General features: G+C 40.5%; 2 protein-coding genes across 7 annotated transcripts in view; both read right to left on the bottom strand.

Moving 5' to 3' along the window:
- Positions 1 to 8,660: 8,660 nt before the first annotated feature.
- On the bottom strand, positions 8,661 to 19,241 carry LOC146507742 (endothelin-2). Of its 2 annotated transcripts, none has more exons than XM_085178377.1 (5): positions 13,525 to 19,241; positions 12,949 to 13,105; positions 12,619 to 12,732; positions 11,945 to 11,998; positions 8,661 to 11,833 (listed from the first exon to the last, which is right to left on the bottom strand). In XM_085178377.1, exons 1-5 carry the CDS (start codon positions 13,640 to 13,642, stop codon positions 11,755 to 11,757), a joined length of 522 nt encoding a protein of 173 aa, XP_085034503.1. In that variant the 5' UTR covers positions 13,643 to 19,241; the 3' UTR covers positions 8,661 to 11,754. The 2 variants fall into 2 exon arrangements, with proteins under 2 accessions (XP_085034503.1, XP_085034504.1); XM_085178378.1 differs by having other exon boundaries at positions 8,661 to 11,830.
- Positions 19,242 to 19,347: 106 nt separating this feature from the next.
- hivep3b (HIVEP zinc finger 3b) overlaps positions 19,348 to 21,421 on the bottom strand; it is a 45,485-nt gene continuing 43,411 nt past the window's right edge. For all 5 annotated transcript variants that reach the window (XM_085176659.1, XM_085176657.1, XM_085176658.1 and 2 more), the window contains 2 exons: positions 20,479 to 21,146; positions 19,348 to 20,277 (listed from right to left, as the gene is read on the bottom strand). In XM_085176659.1, coding sequence (XP_085032785.1) covers positions 19,618 to 20,277; positions 20,479 to 21,146 — 1,328 coding nt within the window. In that variant the 3' untranslated portion in view covers positions 19,348 to 19,617. The remainder of the gene's footprint in view (positions 20,278 to 20,478; positions 21,147 to 21,421) is intronic.

Genomic DNA, 21,421 nt, shown 5'->3' with positions numbered 1-21,421 from the left:
CTAATTTTTTGCTGATTTCTCTGAGCCTAGTTTATAAAAACAGCTAGGCACTGCACAGTGTGGAATCCTCCACGGGTTAAGTGGTGCATATGTTGATATGAATGGGACAGGCAGCTGTTTCAGCCAAAATACAGAAAAATGATCCTGTGCTCTGGTGGTAAAGAATGACTGCAGTGCACAATGGAGGGTCAAACTCACACTTGATTTACTGTAAAGGTTATTTTGTGTTTTTGATCGCAAGATTCAGTAAACAGACTGGAAATAAAAACTAAAACCATCCCTTATAAAGGAACAGCTGTGTGCATATATGAGTGTAATGTGTACGTGTCTGTACTGTATGTGGCTAACATACTGGGCTATTGCTGTGTATTTTATACATATATGCAAATTGTGCTTTAATGTACTTTTTCCCTGTTTTTAAATATATTCTTCTTATTCTTATTCTTATTATTAGTAGTAGTATTAGTATTAATGTATTTTTCCTTTTTATTCTCTCCTTAATGTTAAGCACTTTGGTCAGTGCTTGCTGTTTTAAAGCTGTTTATAAATAAAGTTGGCTTGACTTGTCTACATACCCAGAGAACAGTTGTGTATGTGACAACATCAGTCTGTAGTTGTTGATAAGAATTTTTCTGAATACCTAATACAGTCCTGTTTAAAAACAAAAACAAAAAACCCCACAATACAGTTATTTGTAAAATCGTTTAAACTCCAGATTTAATTGAAAAGTGCACAAAAGCAACACATTAAAAGTTGAAACCAAGAAAAACAAGAATATACTTATTCTGAATTTGATGCCTGCAACACATTAAGAACTTGAGATGGTATACTTGCTATACAATACTTAGTAATGCTTAACAAGCTGGAGTATGTGAAAACTAAGTTATTTAATAATGTGATCTGAGAGTGTATCAGGTGAAAAGATGGGAAGAGGTTCACCAAACTGTGAAAGAATTCACACATGAGTGATTCAGCATTTTAACAATAACATTTCTCAGTGCTATTTGAAATTGGTGCTTGGGGTTGGAAACACTTCTAAAAATGATTTCTGAATACAGTTCTTGCAAGCTGAAATGCTTCTTTGCAGATACATTTTGTAAAATAAGGTTTAAGCAAGAACATAACAGGCCACCTTTTGTGTAACAGAGACCATTTAAAGTGGTCTGAAGTCCTGTGGTCCAGCCAATTAAATTCTGATTTTCTCCTGAAAATGAAGGAGACTGTGTCCTCTAGACTAAAGAGAAGGGCCACGTGGTGTGTTCTTCGCAAACAGGTTTAAAGCAAACGTCTGCAACAGTATTATAGTGAAAGACTTTTACAGGTTTTGAGGCATCATACAGTAAGCTTTAACACGTTCCACATTACCAGCATGGCTCAGTCATAAAAAAGTTTAGGAGCTAAAGCAGTCAACCATTGACAAAGTATGACAGACAAAACTTGCTACAAGAAGATTTGATGCAACACGGTGATAAACATGCTCCTCTGCCAGCTTTTTTCACGTGATGCATTCTTTCCAAAGTGAAAAATGTCTTATTTTCAAAATCTGCCGTCAGCACACAGTTCAGCTTGTTATGTTGTAATTTCAGAGTCTTTAAATGATTTGCAGATGACTACATTCTGTTTTTATTTACACTTTTAACAGAACCCCAGCTTTTTCTTTCTTTAAATCAAACTGACGAGGTTGCACTCCTTTATAGTAGCAAACACCATTAAACGCACTTAATGGTGCCCAAGATGAACAGAAGGAGGACAGAGGGCTTTTCAATTCCTATGCAATTATCTTACACATTTAACATGTCCACATTTTCTTGATTTACTGCTGAGCTTTTATTGTTGGTTAAGGATGGGTGATACAGCAGGCTATTTTAAGAGAGGGAACATGCTGTTAACGATGCTGATCAATGCCAGTTGGCTGTGACCCAGAAAATGCCTTTTGAAGTAAAGCGGAGTGCAGAAAGCCAAAGCATTTCAGGAATGTTTACAGAGTGTGCTGAATCAGGAGGGACTGTGTGTTATGTTATGTGATAATTTGAAGCTAATTAAACTCCAGGGTCACTGTCGGTGCGGTAAATGAGTCATTTGGAGAATTCAGTGTTGTGCAACTGCATCATGCTTACAATATGGATAAACAAGATGGATTTTCAGGAAACCGATGTTGACTGTGTGGTGTCTCCCTAGCTGTGAAATATACACAGACAGGTATGAAATATTTCAGCTGACATGTCAGCGTCTGTGTTTGCTGAGAAAACAGCTCTCACGTTACAAAAGCATGAACCCAAACACAATCTGTCACTTACATAACTCATATTTGGAGAGCTGTCAGCTGAAAGTATTGGTATTAGGAGAACACAAGTAATAATTATGACTACAGAGGGGTTTAACAGCTTCGTCACATATCTGCAGGTGAAGAAATGCTCTGTATCCCAGACATGCATTTATTCTGAGCAGTTATTGAGCCCAGCATGAGTAGAGGCCTCTTTTTCCTCTTTTACTTTCCCATTGTTGTGTACTTTTTCAGTGTTTTTCTGTAACGCTGCCGATCGGGGGGGGGGGGGGGGGGTCTATTCCACTGCGGGGCGACCTGCATGTGGCCAATAAAGCCTTCATTCATTCATTCATCATTGAATATTCCATGAATTACAGTTCCTCATCAAAACTCTGCATCCCATGAAAGATGATTAAAGGAATAGGCAGGAAATTATATCTGTGGAAAACTATGGCTCTGAGAGGTATTTATGTCAAACCTGAATTCTGCTGTGCGTTGCGTGTTAGTGGAAGGAGCAGCTTCACAGAAAAACTGGCTTTTCAGAATGAAGCACACTGTAGAAACTATTTGGGCTCTTGTGTTTAATTAAAACAACGCTTCAATATAAAGCGCAAACGTTGCAGCGCAAGCTAGAATCTCCCACGCCGCCGTGACAGTACGGCCCGCATGTTCACCACTTTGTCAAAGGTTAAAACACAGCTGTACTCAATCAATAAACCAGGTGACCATGATATATAACTCGTACTGACTTTAGGTGTGTGTAGCCTTCAGTCGTCAATGGGCAAATCAGTGCTCATGTATACAACACAATGCTGAATGTGACACAGAATCGAGGAGTGAAAAACCGGGAGAATAGTGGACAATTGGACTCATCACTGAGATAAAGAGAGTTTGTCTGATTGGTAAAGAGGAACTTCCGGCGTTGGAGATGGCTGAAGATGGCTGATGCAAGACCTTGGTGTTTGTATTGTATATCTCTGTGCACAGCATAATCATGATCAGTAAGTCACAATAAAGACAGAAGAACTGGCGATAAAATACACGGTACTGCCATCATTTTTCTCTAATCCATCCAGTTCTTTAATTCAGGTGTTCCAATCACTTCCATGGTCACAAGTGTATAAAATGAAACCACTAAGCATGCCGGCTGCTTCTACAAACATTTGTGAATGGGTCGCTCTCAGGAGCTTAGTGAATTCAAGCGTGGTACCGTGATAGGATGCAACAAGTCCAGTCATGAAATTTCTTCACCACTAAATATTCCACAGTCAGTTGTTAGTGGCATTATAGCAAAATGGAAGCAACTGGGAACAACAGCAACAAAGCAGTCGTCCACGGAAAAATCACAGAGCCAGCTGCAGTGAGATGTGTTCTCTGGCCTTGAGGCAACTCTTATTGTAATTTGTCAAGATATAAATAAAACTGAATTGAACAGAACTGGAACAACAAATCACGCTGCAGGGTTTGGTGGTTGCCGGGGGGACAGTATTTGTCTGACTGCACTGTGCCAAGTATAAAGTTTGGTGGAAGGCGGATTATGGTGTGAGCTTGTGTTTTAGGAGTTGGGCTTGGCCCCTTAGTTCCAGTGAAAGGAACTCTTAATGTTTCAGCGTACCAAGACATTTGGGATGGCCCCTTCCTGTTCCAACATGACTGCGCACCAGTGCACAAAGTCCATAAAGACATGGATGACCAAGTTTGGTGTGAAAGAACTTCACAGAGTGCTGACCTCAACCCGACGGAACAGCTTTGGGACAAATTAGAGCAGCGAATCTCGTTCAACATCAGCGTCTGACCTCACAAACAGACTTCAGGAAACATGGTCAGAAATTTCCATAAACCCTCCTGCACAGTTTAGGCTGTTATAACTGCAAAGGGGTGAACTTCATAATAATCCCACTGGATTAAGAATGGAATGCACATCAAGTTCATATGTGTAGGTGAGCAATGGCAATATAGTGTATTTGCTCAGTGCAGTTGTATTGCTATTACCTATAATTTGATTGATTGTAGATGAATTGCTTCTTCTCTTGCCACAGCTTTAACCACTTTATCTATTTTATTTTAAAAATATTCATAAAATAATTGGAAATGAAGGGCAAGCTACCTGCTCATTATTATTAATCCTTGTAGTGTGGCTTTATAGGACTGAAAAAACAGCATCCTGATGTGGTTACAAGTGCAGTGACACTGTAGTAATACACTGAAGTTGCAGAACAGCTACACAACCACTACAAAGTTTCACAAAATCAAAGGTCAGGTGTTTGTACATCAACACATGATTCCTTTTTAATCGTCATTTGACACAAAATTGGAGAAACATTGTTATTGTATTATTATTGTACAGCCACTTGCCTATAATACCTCCCACAAGGTATCTGTAAGACTGGCAGACACACCGCTGAAACATAACAGCTACACCCAAACGGCTTTTGTCTTTGTGGAAACCAATTAAACACAAAATTGGCAAGTGCATAAAGTTCAGTTTAATGTTTGTCAGACTTTTTTTTTTTTTTTTTAAATGAAGAGATAACTCACTCACGTGCAATTCAGGGCATAGTGCATGTCCACTGTTTTGGATTTTTCCAGCCTGTTTTCATACACATATTTCAATTTTACACCTTAATTTACTAACTTTTTTATTTTATGCACCATGCTTTTATTTTCTGTATCTGAATGTAATTGGAAAGCAATTTATATTGAAGGACAAAAGCTAATCATTTAGAAAAGGCCTGAGTAGCGCACTCTCTACTGGCAATGGAGAAATACTGCCAGAGTGTTGGTGGAAACCAGTAAAGCTCATCCATCAGCAGTAACGTGGTTTACTAGAGCCTCTCCTGTTCCAGCACCATGGACAGAGTTCTGCACTGAGACAGCCCGTGCTTTCTCACGCAAGATCTGATATCGTCGTGTTGGTGTTGTTCCCAGATCATCATACTAAATGTTGTTCCAGGATCAACATTGCAAGTGACCAATCAGAATGTTGTGACGTCATACTTTTGCGACTTCGGGAAAAACCGGCATAAAACAAAAAACTGTACTTAAGCTGCAAGAAACCGCCTCTGTCTGCCGATCAACGGACCCTGACCCTGACCCTAACCCTAACCATAACCTTTTGATAAACGGTAAACAAAATTGATATTGTCCTTGCAACACTGGAATTTCATAAATGCACGAATGGGTTGGTGCGCAAAAGAATAACGTCACAACAATGTGATTGGTCACTTGCAATGTTGAACCTGGAACAACATTTTCATGATGATCTGGGAACAACACCAACACGACGATATCAGATCATCCCTTTCTCACAGCTTAGCTGACACAGTCATATTTCTTTGTATCAGTTAATTATTAATCATTTGAATGTTTTTTTTTAATCATCTTTATCTCTGTATTGCTTTACAGCAGAGTCATTACAGTTGTTTATGGCTGCTGTTGCTCCCTCTTGGCAAGCAGAATGAGGAAATGCCCTAATTTAAAATGCATGACCACAATATCAACGCCAAATGAACGTATATAGACTTCCTGTCATTTCCCCACTCTTAATTCTTCTTTCATGTGTTGCAGGTAGCTTGTAAGGCAAGGATAAAGCAGAATATCAGAGCTGTGTGAAGCGTTGTGAAGCGTTGTGAAACTGCGTCTGAAGATGTCTGCTATTACTGTGTCCATTGTGGATTCAGGCAGTCTGTCTGTGAGGAAAAGCTGAGACTGTGTTCAGGCCTGTTTGGAAAAGTGGGCTGCAGGGGGTCTCCCCAGAAAGCGTTGAAGGGAAGTTATGACCTGAAAAGAAATGCAGTCAAGCAGGAAATCCTACTCCAGAAATAAAAAGGCATACTATCACTTGCGTGTAGCTGTTAGTGTTTTTTGATTAGAAAGTGAGGGCCGGTCAGTTTTCTTCCACTTTATCCATTTGATGACCAGTGTTGGGAAGGTTACTTTTAAAATGTATTCCATTACAGAATACATGCCCTAAAATGTATTCTGTAACGTATTCCGTTACGTTACTCAATGAGAGTAACGTATTCTGAATACTTACTTAATAAAGTATTCAGAATAATAAATAATAAATTACTTAACATATTATCATGCATTTTACAACTACATGAATGTACTATTGCTGTGATTTATTACTGTTACTGAAGGTCCGCGGCTCCGAACCGTAGTAAAGGGACCTCTGACTAATACGTTGGGTTCTGTGTCGGGCTCATAGCCGAAAACTAGCTTTACTTTGTTGTCTGGGTCAACTCTGCTAGCGAGAGACAGAGAGAGGCGTTGAAAGGCTGCTCCAACGGAACTTATTGTTTTTGGAGGAAAACACGAACAAAGCGTACAGTCGAGTTTTAATAGCTTACTTACAACTGGGCTCGTCAGGCACTCTTCTTGGCTGCTGTGGTTATTATTATATTTTCATGCTTCCAGCTCCCGTTTCTGCTCGATGATAACTTTTCGACTCTCCTTTTTCTCCCTCCCTCGCTCACAGACACATAACGTGTATGGCAGTCCATTCTCCCTGCAGCACGGACTACACTGCCTATGATGCTACATTCTTTAGAGCTATGCCTGTAGCATTCTGCCTATTAGCTTAGCACAACAACAACAAGAAGGCGCTCTCTCACCCAGGAAACACGCAGAGTGAGAGCGTGGCCCTGTAACCATGGCAACCGCAACGCTGCCGCCTGGAACTACTGTCAAACAAAGCCCAAACAGTCCTGACCCGCTACAATATGAAACAGGAAAGTACCGCCGTGTAATCCATTTATTTCAACAAAGTAACTGTATTCTAAATACCACCTTTTTAAACGGTAACTGTAACGGAATACAGTTACTCATATTTTGTATTTTAAATACGTAACGGCGGTACATGTACTCCGTTACTCCCCAACACTGTTGATGACAGATAAATCATCTCTGATAATTGCTTCCTTTGGGACTTTGACGCTCATCTGCCCCCTTACATATTCACGTGTGAACGGAGAGTATGTGCTGTACCAGGGGCGATTCTAGAATTAGAGCTTTGGGGGTGCTGAGCACCCAGAGAGCTGCCCAGCCAGGCAAGATAAATCATATGATTCTTAAATTCATCAAGTCGCTCTGTGCCTGGGTCCTCGTCTTAAAACATGGCATCACTGTTTTGTACATTTTAACACAATTTAATCCCCACATTTGTGAAAGGAAAGCAAAACACTTTTTTGAAAAGTCTGTAACAAAACCATCAAATCTGATCAAGGTGATTTAAATGCTGCAAAAGAAGAATGGATTGGAATAAAACAAATACATATCCTAACCTTAATTACTGAGGGAGAATAATGAATGATGCTCATAGTGAGTAAGAAGTCAACTGAGTGCATTTTTTGGACAGAGATTCACTTTTAATGTGTATGTATAATATAATACAGATACATAAAAAACACTCCCAAAACAGAATAAATTATTACAAATAAAAATCTTTACTGCAGATACTAATTTTACTAATTTGATAATACTAATTTTGTGTTGTAAGATTTATGGGTTTCATGCTTTCATAGTGGTCCTTGGGAGAGCTTGACATTTTATCAGGTGGTCCACACTGTAAAAAGTTTAAGAAACACTGATAAGTTAAGTGTATGTGTGGTTTTGGAAAACATTTAAAGCTGCAGTACAGAATCTTTGAAACAAGCTTAAAACATTTTTAGAAACAGAGCATCTGCTTCTCTTTACAGCTCCTCACTCCACCAGGCTGTTTGGCACTGATAGTGTGCAAATGTGATGTACGTACTGCGGCAGTCATACAGACAACTGGACGGTCCAAAAGTTGGCCTACCTGTTACTGGCTGAGGTTTTAGTAGAGTTGTGGCTGAACCACATAAAAATATCTCATTAATTTTCATCTCCCCGATCAATGATAATGTTATGTTGGAATGTTGTTAAAGAGGCTCAAAAATGTTTCAAACCAGCTTGTTTTGCAGATTCTGTATAGCAGCTTTAATATAGGGAGGACACAACTTCCTGATTGTGAGTAAAATCAGTTTTTTTCTCTTTGTCAGTTTAACAGTTTCTGTTGTGCCTGTCACTGTTCCCTGTCTGTTTGCTTAACTGGTTCTTCTTGACCTTGTACTTTCTCCTCACATTCCCCTCTTTCCTCTCTCCCTCTTTGGACTGACAATCATACACAAATAGATTCAATTAGATGAAAAATTACATTAATATGAAAAAATACTATTAAGATCACTAACAAAAAGTCCTCTCTCAGTGTACTTTCAACCAAAAGGCAAATAACCAAACCACATGAACATCTAATAAAAGATAAATATTGAAACACTGATCCAACATTATTCTTGATTGACGGATCATTTGATCATTGTGGCTCCTTTAAAAAAAAATAAAAAATAAAATAAAAAAATAAAAAAAACTTCCTTATATCCATTATAAACCTGGCTGTCTGTCTGTACAAAAAAAATCGTAAATGGCCATGTGCTTTACACATCCAGTCATCCACCCATTCACACACTGGTGCTGGCAAACTACATTGTAGCCACAGCCACCCTAGGGTGGCCCCAAAACACACACACACACACACACACACAACAGGAGTTATAAGGTTAATGGGCATTTGGTCAGTTAGCTAGTTAGTATCGATTTAAAACAGGGTAGTAACAACAGCAGGCTACGGAATATTTTAAGTTTTAGGTTTTAAATAGGCTATATGAATTTCAATGGGAGCAACAGGACGGTCAAATGTCGCTGATTTTACTGCGGTGTAGGACGAATTGTAGGATAGCAAACATCACCGGAAAACAAGTTTGTTTTTGTTTTGTTTTTTTTACACCCACGTTACCTGGTGTAATGTTTTTCAGCTAAAAAGAAACATGGTCTGACTCCTACCTAACTATATAAAGAGTAACTGAAGGTTAAATGCAGCTAATATGTCCTGTTTTAAGACAGGCACTTCATTTCATTTTTTCATTCATTTCATTTATTTGTTCATTTTCAGGCACAACAAATACCTATATTGAACATAAAATGCACAAAACAAAAAACAAAAATTGCCTGAAAAAGGAGTGGGACGAAGAAAACTTATTAAATCCCACCCCTATACTCACTCATCATCAAAAAACAATAAACTTCCCGCAGCTACGCCCATCATTACATACAGACCCATCAACAGCCCCGGACACATACAAGCATCTCAATGGCAGCTCGCAAACAACAATTAGAGCCTTCATAACTGAATACAGAATATATAAATTATAAATTGTATTACCACAGGTAACAGGCAGTAATAATTACAAGTAACAAAACACACATACATATACATACATACATACATATATATCTACACACACATGCACGTATATATACATACATACACACACACTCTTTTTTTTTTTTTTCTCTTGGAATCCATACCAGCAATGGTAAGAGAACAGACATTACAGAGCACACTAAAAAACCATCATTGAGTATACTGTGACCAGACCAACTGTTTGTAGAGGAATTTAAATCTATGAATATTTTTGCATTGTTTCAATTGTAAACTCAGACTGTTCCAGATTTTCACACCACATACAGACACACAAAAACCTTTACGGGTTGTTCGAGTTCTGGGTAATTTGAATTCTCCAGAGCCTCTCACATTATAAACCTTTTCTCGAATTTCAAATCTAGTTTGTAAATTTGCCGGTAGAAGTTTAGTAAAAGCTTTATACTAAATTATGGATGTATTGTAATTAACCAGATCCTGGAATTTAAGTAGCTTTGCCTGAAGAAAGAATTTGTGAGTATGATCTAGATAACCAGCCTTGTGAATAATACGCAGTGCTCGTTTCTGTACTGTGACTAATGGATTAGTTGTATTTTTATATGTGTTTCCCCACACTTCCACACAATATGTAAGATATGGAAGAACCAGGGTACAGTACAGAGTACGAAGTGCATCTTTATCAAGGTATGGTTTCACTTTGTTCAAAATTGCAAGGCTTCTGGAAATTTTGGTTTTTATGTGTCTGACGTGGGGTTTCCATGAAATTTTGTTATCAATTATGACTCCCAAAAATTTGTTTTCACTCACATTATCAATTGGTACACCTTCAATGATAATTGGTAATTCTATATTATATTTTAAATTACCAAAAAACATTGCTTTAGTTTTATTTATATTTAATGATAATTTATTTATGTCCATCCATTTTTTTATTAATTTTAGCTCCCTATTTACGGTCATTACAAGATCAGTATAATCATCGCTACTGGACCTCCGCTTCACTGCGTCTCAGCCACCATCGCTCTGGCAGCAATGGCGCTACAGCCAGAGCAGGGGAGAGCTGGAACAAACCATTTTGGGAGAGGGGGGGGGTATCTATACTTTTGTTGTTAAAATGTTATGTCTCAACCAAGTACTGTATGCTTTTTATATTTTTAGCAGTGTGTCACACAAACAGCAAATATTGTCAAAAAAAGTAAGAAATCTTTGGGGGTGCTTGGATTCATTTTGGGGGTGCTGAAGCACCCCCAAAAATGGGCTAAAATCGCCCCTGTGCTGTACAAACAGTCGGTAAGGAACACAGAGCGAGTGGGAATTTCAAAGCGTGTTCTCACCCTCTGGTTTACAAAAACATGCATTCTTTCCGTAGATCCTTATGAAAACAAAGCCTGTGCTGCCTTTGAACAGCAGGTAAACTTATAACTGATGTGAAGCCCAAATTCCTGAACCATTCACCCATGTCAGGCCTCTGTTTGATCTCTGACAATATGTTTGATCCACACACAATTGAATAGCAACAGCTGCTAAATATGGTTCCCTCAGATCGATTTTCCCATGTGATTTATTAAGAGTAATCACCTCCCTGCTTTCCTGAAGCAAACACAGGACGCCACAAAGTGAAACCTAAGAGACATAACATAAGACAACGCACACAACGTCATGTGCATTTTCTTTATTGTTTGATTAAAAGAACTGACAGCTTCATAAATGTATTTACTTTTACACACAATATGCTTTTGTACAGAAATCTTGTAATATCCTTCAAAAAAGAACTTCATTTAACAAAGTCAAAAAAACCCAATGATAGTGAAAAAGTTCATTTTATAAGCTGTAGTATTAGAGCTCTATATAGTAAATAGAGTCTTATGCAACAGCAAAAATATGACTCGTACATACAAAGTACAAGTCTCTTCTTCCTCTTTCTGTCTTCTTAGTCGGTGCTGGCCTGGCCTGTCTGCAGTCACACAGCTCTGACACACCAAAAGGCAAAAGTCACAAATGACCTGATAACTCATATCAGCTGCGATCCTCTTCTTCTGCAGAACTGGCGTCACATTTTCCGCCCTCTAATTGCAGGTACGAACAGACGATCTTTGTGGCGCTTTGGCTTTTCTCCATGGCCTTCCTGTGTGGGACTCATCTCTCAGCCCTTTGTTACCCCTCCTCTGTATCAAAGGAGGGTAATTTGTTCAGGTGCTCACTGCTCTCTCTCTCTCTCATTTCCCCCCTGCTCCAGTAGCTCCACTGTTTAGCCAGCGCGCTTCATCTGAGCCCACGGAGACTTGCCTCTGTCTGAATCATGTGCACCCTGTGCCCTCTTCACTCTGCTGCACACAAAAAAGACAAACGTCAGCCACCAACTTCAAATATCATCATAATCATCATAATATAACTTATATATAGGTTTTAAAGGCGTTTTAAAAGCTTTCACAGCTCACCTGAGAATGCTGACTGAGTGCCGTTTTTGTCTTTGTAGAGATTTGATTTCAGGGCTGCAGAGAAAGAACCAATAAAACACCAATAGTCATGCTTAAGCTGAAGCTTGTCACTTTAAAAACCTTTATTGATCATGATCCAGCGCTGCTTATTTTTTAGCACTCTGTGTTAACCTAAAAGACTCTTATCTTTACAGGCTCACTAAATGTTTTATGTTCCAGGCCCACAATCAGCAGTTATTGTTTCTGTCGAGGTTTGAAGAATGCTGCCATTCAACCATGCCTCTTCTTATTTTCTCTGTTTAGCGCTTCACTGATATCCAGATCCAGATACATAAATCACAGGACAGGGACCAGGCCGGCTTTATTACACGATCTGTGTAATCTGCACATCTAAGCCAATCAAAAACAACCCTGCTTGAACTTTGTGCGCTTACTCCACTCCCTCAGCTCCAGCTGCATTGTTTTGATAGTCACACCCTTGGACAAGTGGGACTCAGTGAAAACACATTTAGGCTAATAATAGCGCGAGCTGTTTCCTTATACCTACTTCTCCCTGTCATCCTCAAAGGGAAATATTACCTGCCTTTACCTACAGTGAGCTAAACATATATTCTCAGCTTTGCCTTTAATCTAGTGCTTTACATTGAGGTTTTGAGGCCGTATGAGGTGCTCACCTGAGATAGCAGAATTTGGCGCAGGGTTGGTCATCGCGGTTGGCACATGTGCAGCGGCCAGTGGATCGTCTGCGTCGAGAGAAAGCACCACCTAGACCATAAACTGTCGTCTTGCTGTAGAGAGAAATACAAAGTCAGTGCCTTGCTCGTGATATAACCAGCCTGCAGACTTTGCTCTTTGATATCTCACTGCTGCCGTCTACAGTGATAATAACAGCAAAGTTGTTCTGCAGCGTCTGGGCTGCAAGGCTGTGAGATGTGTCACTACTATACAGGAAAATATGCTCAGAGCTTTGAGGCATTTTTCACTGCGCTTCCTTTTAAGCTCACCTGGGTGTGTTGATCCATATGATGTCCAGGTGGCAGAAATAGTGACATTCTGAGTCCAGCGGGTTCGAGCAGGCACAGCGTTTGGTCCTCAATCGATGTGTTGGGACTCTTTCTTGAACCTCCACCTCCATCTGGTTCATCACTGGAAGACCTAAACCTAGTCAGAGATGGGAAGGGTTAACCAAACACAACATCAGCTCCAGCTAAGTAACAATACCTGTAAGTAGTCTGGCTCACTTTCGTTATTTTCCACATATTTAAAAAGATATATATATAGAGAGAGAGAGAAACAGCGATCTAGATTCAAGAGTTCCAGTTTTCAGCTCTAAAATTGATTCTGATCATTTACAATGACCAAGCAAATGAATCTATGAATACTTTGGCATAATAAAGGCTCACAAACACTCCAGTTTCTCTTTGTGATTTTAGGTTTAAAAACAGCAGCAGCATATTTTACATGTCACTGCGCACAGTGTGGCTGTGATTAATGCCAGTGCAAATATTTGATTGTAGGCTGCTGTCTTACAAAAAACTGTGCCATGAACACCCCATTGAAAAAGAATATATGGCACTTACCATCTTGCACTGAAGCCCAAAGAGTGACGAGAAGCAGAATGCTGCTCTGAGCAGACATAGTGGACGGATGGAGCTCTGCAGAGACTGTTATCCATGCAGCTGCAGCTGTGTTCTTCATGTGCTGCCAGTGTCTGGTCTGAAGCTGTCTGAACTGTGCCACTCTTTTTTATACATCTCCTCGCCCCTCTCACTTGATGACACATTGAAAGCTCCACCCACATCTGCCTGTCACGGAGTTTCAGTGTAGGACCCCAGGATGTGTGAGCTTGTGGCACATTTTCCAAGTATCTGCTGCTCTGGAAATCATCTGTAACAGAGGTAAATGTCATTTAGAGATTACATTTGAATGACATTTATGATACCGGTCTGATTTTGAATGAGGGATTGCCTGGCTTTGTGCTGGTGGATAAGGTGAGAGGTGGAAGAAGGGGATGGAGGAAGACGTGAGGTCTGAAGAGTTGTTTATCTAATAAAGCGGAAACACGGGGAGGAGGAACAAGACAATGGATCACTATGACCACTGTGGGAGGGGAGATGCTGCGATATGCTGGTATGCAATGGAGACATTTTAAAGTAAACTAACTTTGTCTTCTCAGTAACAGTTTCTGTATTGTATCAAATGATCAATAGAATAAAGGTTAATTGATTTCCAGAATCCCAGCACAATGCTTTCTGTTTCCAAAGATTAACATGCAGATATATCAGAGACGCTGTGACCCTTTTTCTTGAGTAATCAAGGCTGTAACCCTAACCCAAAGAAGTATAACATGAAACCGTGGGTGTGCTTTGAAAACGTTCCCATGTGACACCAGGTCAAAATCACGCCCCTCCATCCTCAATCCGTGGTGAAGTTGAGCACACAGATAGTGTGGCTCATCCCTGCCCACATGCACTTGGTCTCTCGGTCAAGTCAAGCCAAGGCAGGTCAGCCGTGCCAGAGTCACGCAGATAGCCAAATGGCTGCCTTCAAACATGTAAATACATTAAATACATGTTGGATTATCACTATTGCGCTTCATTGCTGTCATTTCCCAAATGCTCATCAGCTATCTGATAGGGAAATGAAGTAATGAATAGCAAAATTTTGAGTACGTCAAGCTGTTATGATGAAACAATACATTTTAGCCATTGTTTCTTCCCCCATTCTAATGACAGAGTAAGCATGCGAAGCTGCCAGTGACAGATGGACATGAGAGGATGACAGAATCGACTGTTTGTTTGCTATGAGAGCCGATGAAAGCTTACGCATGAACGTGCAGAATAAGCAGGAAGCAGACAGCACTTTTCCTCTTTAGGGCAGGCATGCCCGGAAAACACTCAGATATGGAAAGAATGCTGGAAAAAACACAAGACAGCGACTTAAACATAAAATAGGAAGAAGTGAAGAACCGCATATGGATCCTGGGAGGTTTTTTAATACAAATTCATGAGTCCACTGTGCTGTGGTTAATTTTAGGCCCATTAGTAATGGCCCATTAGCATTTATATAGCGCTTTTCTAGACACTCAAAGTGCTTTACAACATTAGAATTATCAGCTGTTTTATGTACATATTGATTCAAAGAGGCCAATTTCATTTAGTTGCATTAGTTTAGTTAGTTAGTTTCATTCACTCTCACATTCACACACTGGTCGAGGCAACCTACAGTGGTAGCCACAGACTGACAGAAGCGAGGCTGCCATATCGCGCCAACACCAGTAGGCGGTAGGTGAAGTGTCTTGCCCAAGGACACAACGACCAGGACAGACAGAGCAGGGGATCGAACCAGCAACCTTCCGGTTACAAGACAAGCTTCCCAACCCTCTGAACCAGAGTCGCCCCAATACGTAGTGCACTCTACGGCTCAGCCTCTTTTACACCAACTTGGCACAAGTCAAGTGTCTAGATGTAATCTGACAGTCTTGTTTAGGGGAGGGAAACACATTTTCCTCTTACATAAAAATGTGGGGATTGTGTGGTGTGGTGTGACTGCTATCACTGCTGCTTTGCGATTGGGTGAATTCTTCACATTTGTCTCCCAGAGGTTAGTAGTTCAGCTCCGTGAGAAACACAGATGTGTCCTCCTAAAGCACACCCCCGGGGATCGACGTGTCACATTAGGCAGCCCTCTGCATCACTGCATGCAAAGCAGTGGAAAAGACAGCAAGCGAGAGGAATAGCCAGAGAGTGTCTTTATACTAAACCACACCCTGATGTCTTTGCAGGCTTCTGTCCTGGAAGCTGTTTACTTTTAATTAAAAATCCACCCTCCTCAGTTGACTCCTTGATAAAACGACCTACTATCCCAGCAGGGCTCCGTAAGGCGTTGGCATCTGCAATGTTTCGGAGGAGGAAGACGAATCTGTTGCTTCAGACTGCTTTTGATGGACTAAGTATCTAAAAATAAAAGTGCCCCACTGCTGCCTGTTTTGTAACACTTTCTGTGCAACATTTTATTCACACCGGCTCTCAGGTTTTTGGCTCCTCGTCAAAAAAACTGGCGTGTAACGGCTGAGTAAGCTTTACGTAATCTCTTGCTGCCTGTGGTTAAACGTTGCTGTGCAGACTAAAAGTAAGACTAAAAACACCGGATGGCCTGAGACGCGATGGGAGAGATACTGTTTATCTGAATATTGCCCTGTGTGTTGATCTTGTTTTACACTGCCCGACGCACACCGAGAGTTGTGTGCGCCAGCGTGATCAGAAGATTGTGAATAAAGCTGATCTTCATAATCTCAAACGAATTCTTTAGAAGTGATAAATATATGCACCTTCATAATAAAAAATGGGAGTAACAGGATGACACATATAGACAACAGTCCCATTTCTTGGAACTTATAACTTCTGGTTAAGAATTAGAAGGTGTGTCACCTGCTGACCCCAATGAAATCTAAAGCCAGTGAGACCAGGAAGCAGACTTGCTCCAGTGGTTCTGAGCTGAGGCTTAGGAGGACGCCCTGATTCTAGCATAGCAGCTTCATGGAAGAGAAATATACTTTTCATCTGAAACTGGTGACATCTAGTGGGGGTGCTGAAGCTGCACGCTGACAGAAACATCTCGAACACTCACAGTTTGATTGTGATTACTGTGCTTGCTGCTTTACAGGCACGAGAGCTCGAACGATAATCTGCACGAACATATTGTGAACAAACCCTAGATCTTAACACATATTGAACTGTGCAAAAGTCTTGAGCTTTCTGAAGGTTCTTTCAGTGGTTTTCTTTGGAAGTTGGCTGCTTTTTCACTCATTTTCAGTTTTAAATATAATCTTCACCTGTTAATAGGGGACTGTCATAAAAAAAACCCATCATTTGTTCCCATTTGTTTAGTTAAATCTATGGCACATGCCATAGGTTATCTCAGCACGGTGTGCTCCATAGAAAATTGAGGAAACTTGATAAGTGCAGGGCAAACACGGGTTTCAGGTCTAAAAAACAACCTACAGCAGATGAACAGTATCTTACGTCATGTCATTATAAAACAGAAGAAAACTGGAGGAGATCCTAAGCGGGCCAGACCAGTGAAATTCCCCTTTCTGTCAGTATAAAAATGTTTAACTACACATTTATTCACCACATCCTCATCTAGGTTTGACTGCATTTCTAATAGATAATGGCACATGGTTGGAGCACAGATTAAAAATGCAGTTTGGGGAAGGCCAGGCAGATCCCCACGTACTAAAGAGAGGTGAATGAATGTTTATTTAAAAAATGGGCTAAAGCATCTGTACTGAAGGTCTATGCTCTATACTTACAGAAATTACAAGCTTGCCTAAGAGCGTCCAGCATGTCTTGATGAATAAAGGTTGGGATTGTAAAAGCTCTGTTTGTGCCTCATGCGCTGCATGTTCCAATAAATCACTGCACCCATTTCCCATCAAAATAACTTCAATTGCTTTTTATTTATATAGCACCAAATGACAACAGTCACCTCAAGGCGCTTTTGTATTGTAAGGTAAAGACCCTACAACAGTACAAAGCTAAAATCCCAGACAATCGTATGACCCCCTCTGAGTAAGCACTTTGGCAACAGTAGATATTTATCATATGATTTTAACGTTTTGTCTGCTTTTCAACTGAAGCCAATGCTGATAATGTTAAGAAATCATCAAATGTGTGAAAACAGTTTGTCCTAAACTTGACAAACTGTTCTGTTCAAAATGTTCCGCTAAGGCCAAATAGAAGAAAGTCACGACCTCAAGAGAGTCTGGTGCATTTTTTGTTTTTATTTCTTTAATGACTAGAAATTTTGCTGTGTGAAATCCGCAGGGCACTTGATCTTCTGGTACCAGCCGACGACTCGGCGTCTTAACTTTTTGTCACCAGTTCAAGATACAAGAACATCATGAAAAAGACACACAGATGTAATAAAAAGTTTCTTTCCCCCCCCCAATAACAAAAAGTTAAAAAAAAAAAACCCCAAAAAACAAAAAACCTTGAAACAATAATAATTATCATCAAAGAATAATAAATAAGAAGCACTCTTCCCTGTACAGACATATATTCTAGTCTAAAATCTCTTGTAATAAAAATAGAACTTCAGTGCATTTCCTTTGACACATTTCTGCTGCCCCCTCAGCACGTCTGTGATACAACTCTTAGTTATCCTGGCATTAAAGCAATGGCCTTTACAAAAGAAACAAAGTATTAACCCTCCAGAAGAACATTTTAAAAAAAAGCTGATATAAAATTTCACAGCCTTCTCTTTACTATACATCTCAAAAACACAAACCTGGACATAAAAGGCACAAGAAACTACAATTTTCAGTAATACTGGACAAACAAAAATGGAATTCTTTTCGATGAACAATTTTGGTCATTTACAAATGTATTTCTATTCCTTTCACATTGACAGCCCCGTTTCCAACAAACTCAGGACCTGGATTAAAATGTGCATAAAAACAGAGTGCAGTTAAATGTGCACGTTTTGTACCCTAATATGAGAATAGCAAAACTTTTATTACTTTATATTCTTACTGTGGTTTTTGTTATGCTAGATAAAAGAAATCAACACACAGACAGGCAATAATGACGTGAAAAACTGGTGCTATGGTTCGAATACTCAAAAACTTCTTTAAATTCTTCTGTAAATCATGGATGCTGTGTCCTGCAGGCTAAAGAGATACACATCTGGCTAGTGCTAAATCAGGTTTAGGATCAGCATGTGCTGTTATGTGGATTGTCTTTTTTAGGCAAGGTCCTGCTTATTTTAGCAACAAAACTACATTCTGCATATCACCATGAAGGCACCGAGGCTCCATCCAGGTGCCAGCACTGCCCGCCTCTCACTCAGAATGTAGAAATAAATATAGCAAAATGATCCCAAAATGTTCTGAGTATCAAAATTGTGTTTAAAGCAAAACTAAGAAAAAAAGGTGCTCTCAGAGTTATAGAACGCGGTGCCCTCCTTTCCACAACACTTTTTTTAAAGGGTTGTGCTGCTGTCCCGAAGTTCTTTAAAGATGGTGCTTAACATGACTTCAACTTAAAAATGTGCATATACAATTCAAAAAAATTAATGTTTCTACTTTTAACATTTGTTATATTGTCACCAATTTTCAGTTTAATGTGAGATTTAAATCATTTGCAAATCACTGTATTCTGTTTTTATTTTACATTTTACAAAGTGTCAAAGTGTACCAGCTTCCTTTGGAAACAGGGTTGTATTTACATTATTACCATATATATATATATATATATATATGTATATATATATATATATATACATATATATACATATATATATATGTATATATACATATATATACATATATATATATATGTATATGTATATATACATATATATATATATATATGTATATATACATATATATATATATATATATATATATGTATATATACATATATATATATATAGACATATACATATACACACACATATATATGCACAAACATTGTTTTCATAAAGAAAAAAGTGCATCTTTATAACAAACCTGAATATTGCCAAAACAAACATTAAATGAACAATAGTATTGAAAATGTATAAAACCCCCCAAAGCAATTACAAAAAAAAACAAAACAAAAAAAAACCAGACTAGTGTAGCAAACAATAAAGCAAAATGGGATGCACGATGCATCGAAGTGTAGACGCTGTCAAGTTCTCTGGTCTCCTGTGGCGGAGTCTCCTTTAGCTCCTCCCTCCACCATATCACTATCAGATGTTCGTTCCTCCCTCTCAGGCTGTTGTCCGATGACACTTGAGGCTACCGGGGGCGTTAGACTAGGGGGTGCTCTTGAACGGTCGTCACTGGCGCAGTGCTCAGTGGTCTCAGTAGAGGACCCGTGGGTGTGGACGGAGCTGTGCGAGCTGCCATATTGCTTTGAGTCTGTGGCCTCCAACTCTGGTTTGGAAAATGTTAGTGCTGTGCTAAGACCTTGTTGCCCTGACTGGCTGGTTCCTGCTGTCTGGTGCTCTGACCAGTGGTCTCCAGGAGTCCTAAGCCCTTGAGTCCTGGGGGTCCCGCCCCAGTATGTTTCAAACCTGGCCAGTGATGGCCCCTCCATCGGGGGTGATGTTGGGGACGACGGGGTAGTAGCGTGGGACCTTGGTCTTGCCTGTACAATTTGGATCCCTCCTATTGGGATCATCGGATAAGGGACCTTGGCTTGCTGGGAGTGCATGGGAAGATGGCTGAAGATGTTGTCTGTTGTCTGGTGGCCAGGATAACCCTCACAAGTGGAAATGCGAAAAGCAGGTGGAAACAGACTGGTGTCTGACCATGTTGGCCCTTCTCCTGCTGTTCTGCTTTTCTCCTGTAGGTGGAGCAAAGACTATGTTATTGCTAGCTCATGAGCCTGCTCCTCTAGTACACAAAGTCCTCTACCCTGAGAGCTTTTTGAGAGACAGTGTAGAGAAGATATATGGATTGCTTAATGTTTCTCTGGTTGAAAGTGCAGCCACATATCTGTGACTCGTCTATGAACATGTGTGCTGTAATTAGAAAATAGACTTACCACTTTGATGTGACTACCTGATGTACCAGGGTTCTCCCACGGTAAGTACCCAGGGGTTCTGTGCTGCATCCCCAGGGGCGAGGGAGGCGCTGGAACCTGTGACGATCGGTAGCAGCTGGGTGAAAGGGGAAGGAGAGGAGAAAGGGGTCTGATGGGAGAAGGTCCTCGTTCGGGGGAAGGTGAGACATGTCGGCTGGGTGAGGGGAGCTCTGTCCTCGGAGAGAGGCTCTGGATGGGTGACGAATACTCCAGGCGGGGGGAGAGGCTGCGGCTGGGGGAACAGCTCTCACTGCTTGGGGAGAAAGCTCTTGGAGATGCTTTCCAGCCTCGCCGGGAGAACACTGCTCTCCTGCTCCCCGGCGAGGCCGCTCTTCTGCCGGGCCAAACTCCACGTGGGGAGGGCTCCTGACTGGTGCAGGGAATGGGACCCGGAGGCTCGGGGTCAGGAGTGCCTTGCTTAGAGTGCCTGCTGGAGCTTGAACGCCCCCCTGTTGATGGGTGGGTGTCAGACGATACAGAGGACGGTGGGTCCTCGTGGGACGTGGACTCCTCTTCCTCTTCTTCGTCATCGTCGTCGTCGTTGTCTTCGTCGTCATCTGACTCCTCCACGTCAGAAAACTGATGCTCCTCCTGTTCCTCCGAGCCGCACGCATGCTCTTCACTCCCTGCTGTTTGTGCAGACACAGAAAAACACGCAGACTTTAGATATCTGTTCATGCCAACACCATGGGCCCTAAAAACTCATTTACTGGATGCGCAAAGTCGTGCAATAAATCCTCACACAAAAGTCACAAAACAGCGATTTACAGGAACAAGCACAAAGCGTGAGGACAGTCAAAGCAAAGGACAAACCAAACCCGGCACCCTTCAAACGCACTTTATAAATAGACGGAGAATGAAAAGGAATTTAATTGAAAAGCGCCATGCATCTATTCACAAACTA

The sequence above is a fragment of the Neolamprologus multifasciatus genome, chromosome 11 (assembly GCF_963576455.1).
Source record: "Neolamprologus multifasciatus chromosome 11, fNeoMul1.2, whole genome shotgun sequence".
Classification (NCBI taxonomy): Eukaryota; Metazoa; Chordata; class Actinopteri; order Cichliformes; family Cichlidae; genus Neolamprologus; species Neolamprologus multifasciatus.
This window is presented reverse-complemented; position numbering and strand designations above follow the sequence as displayed.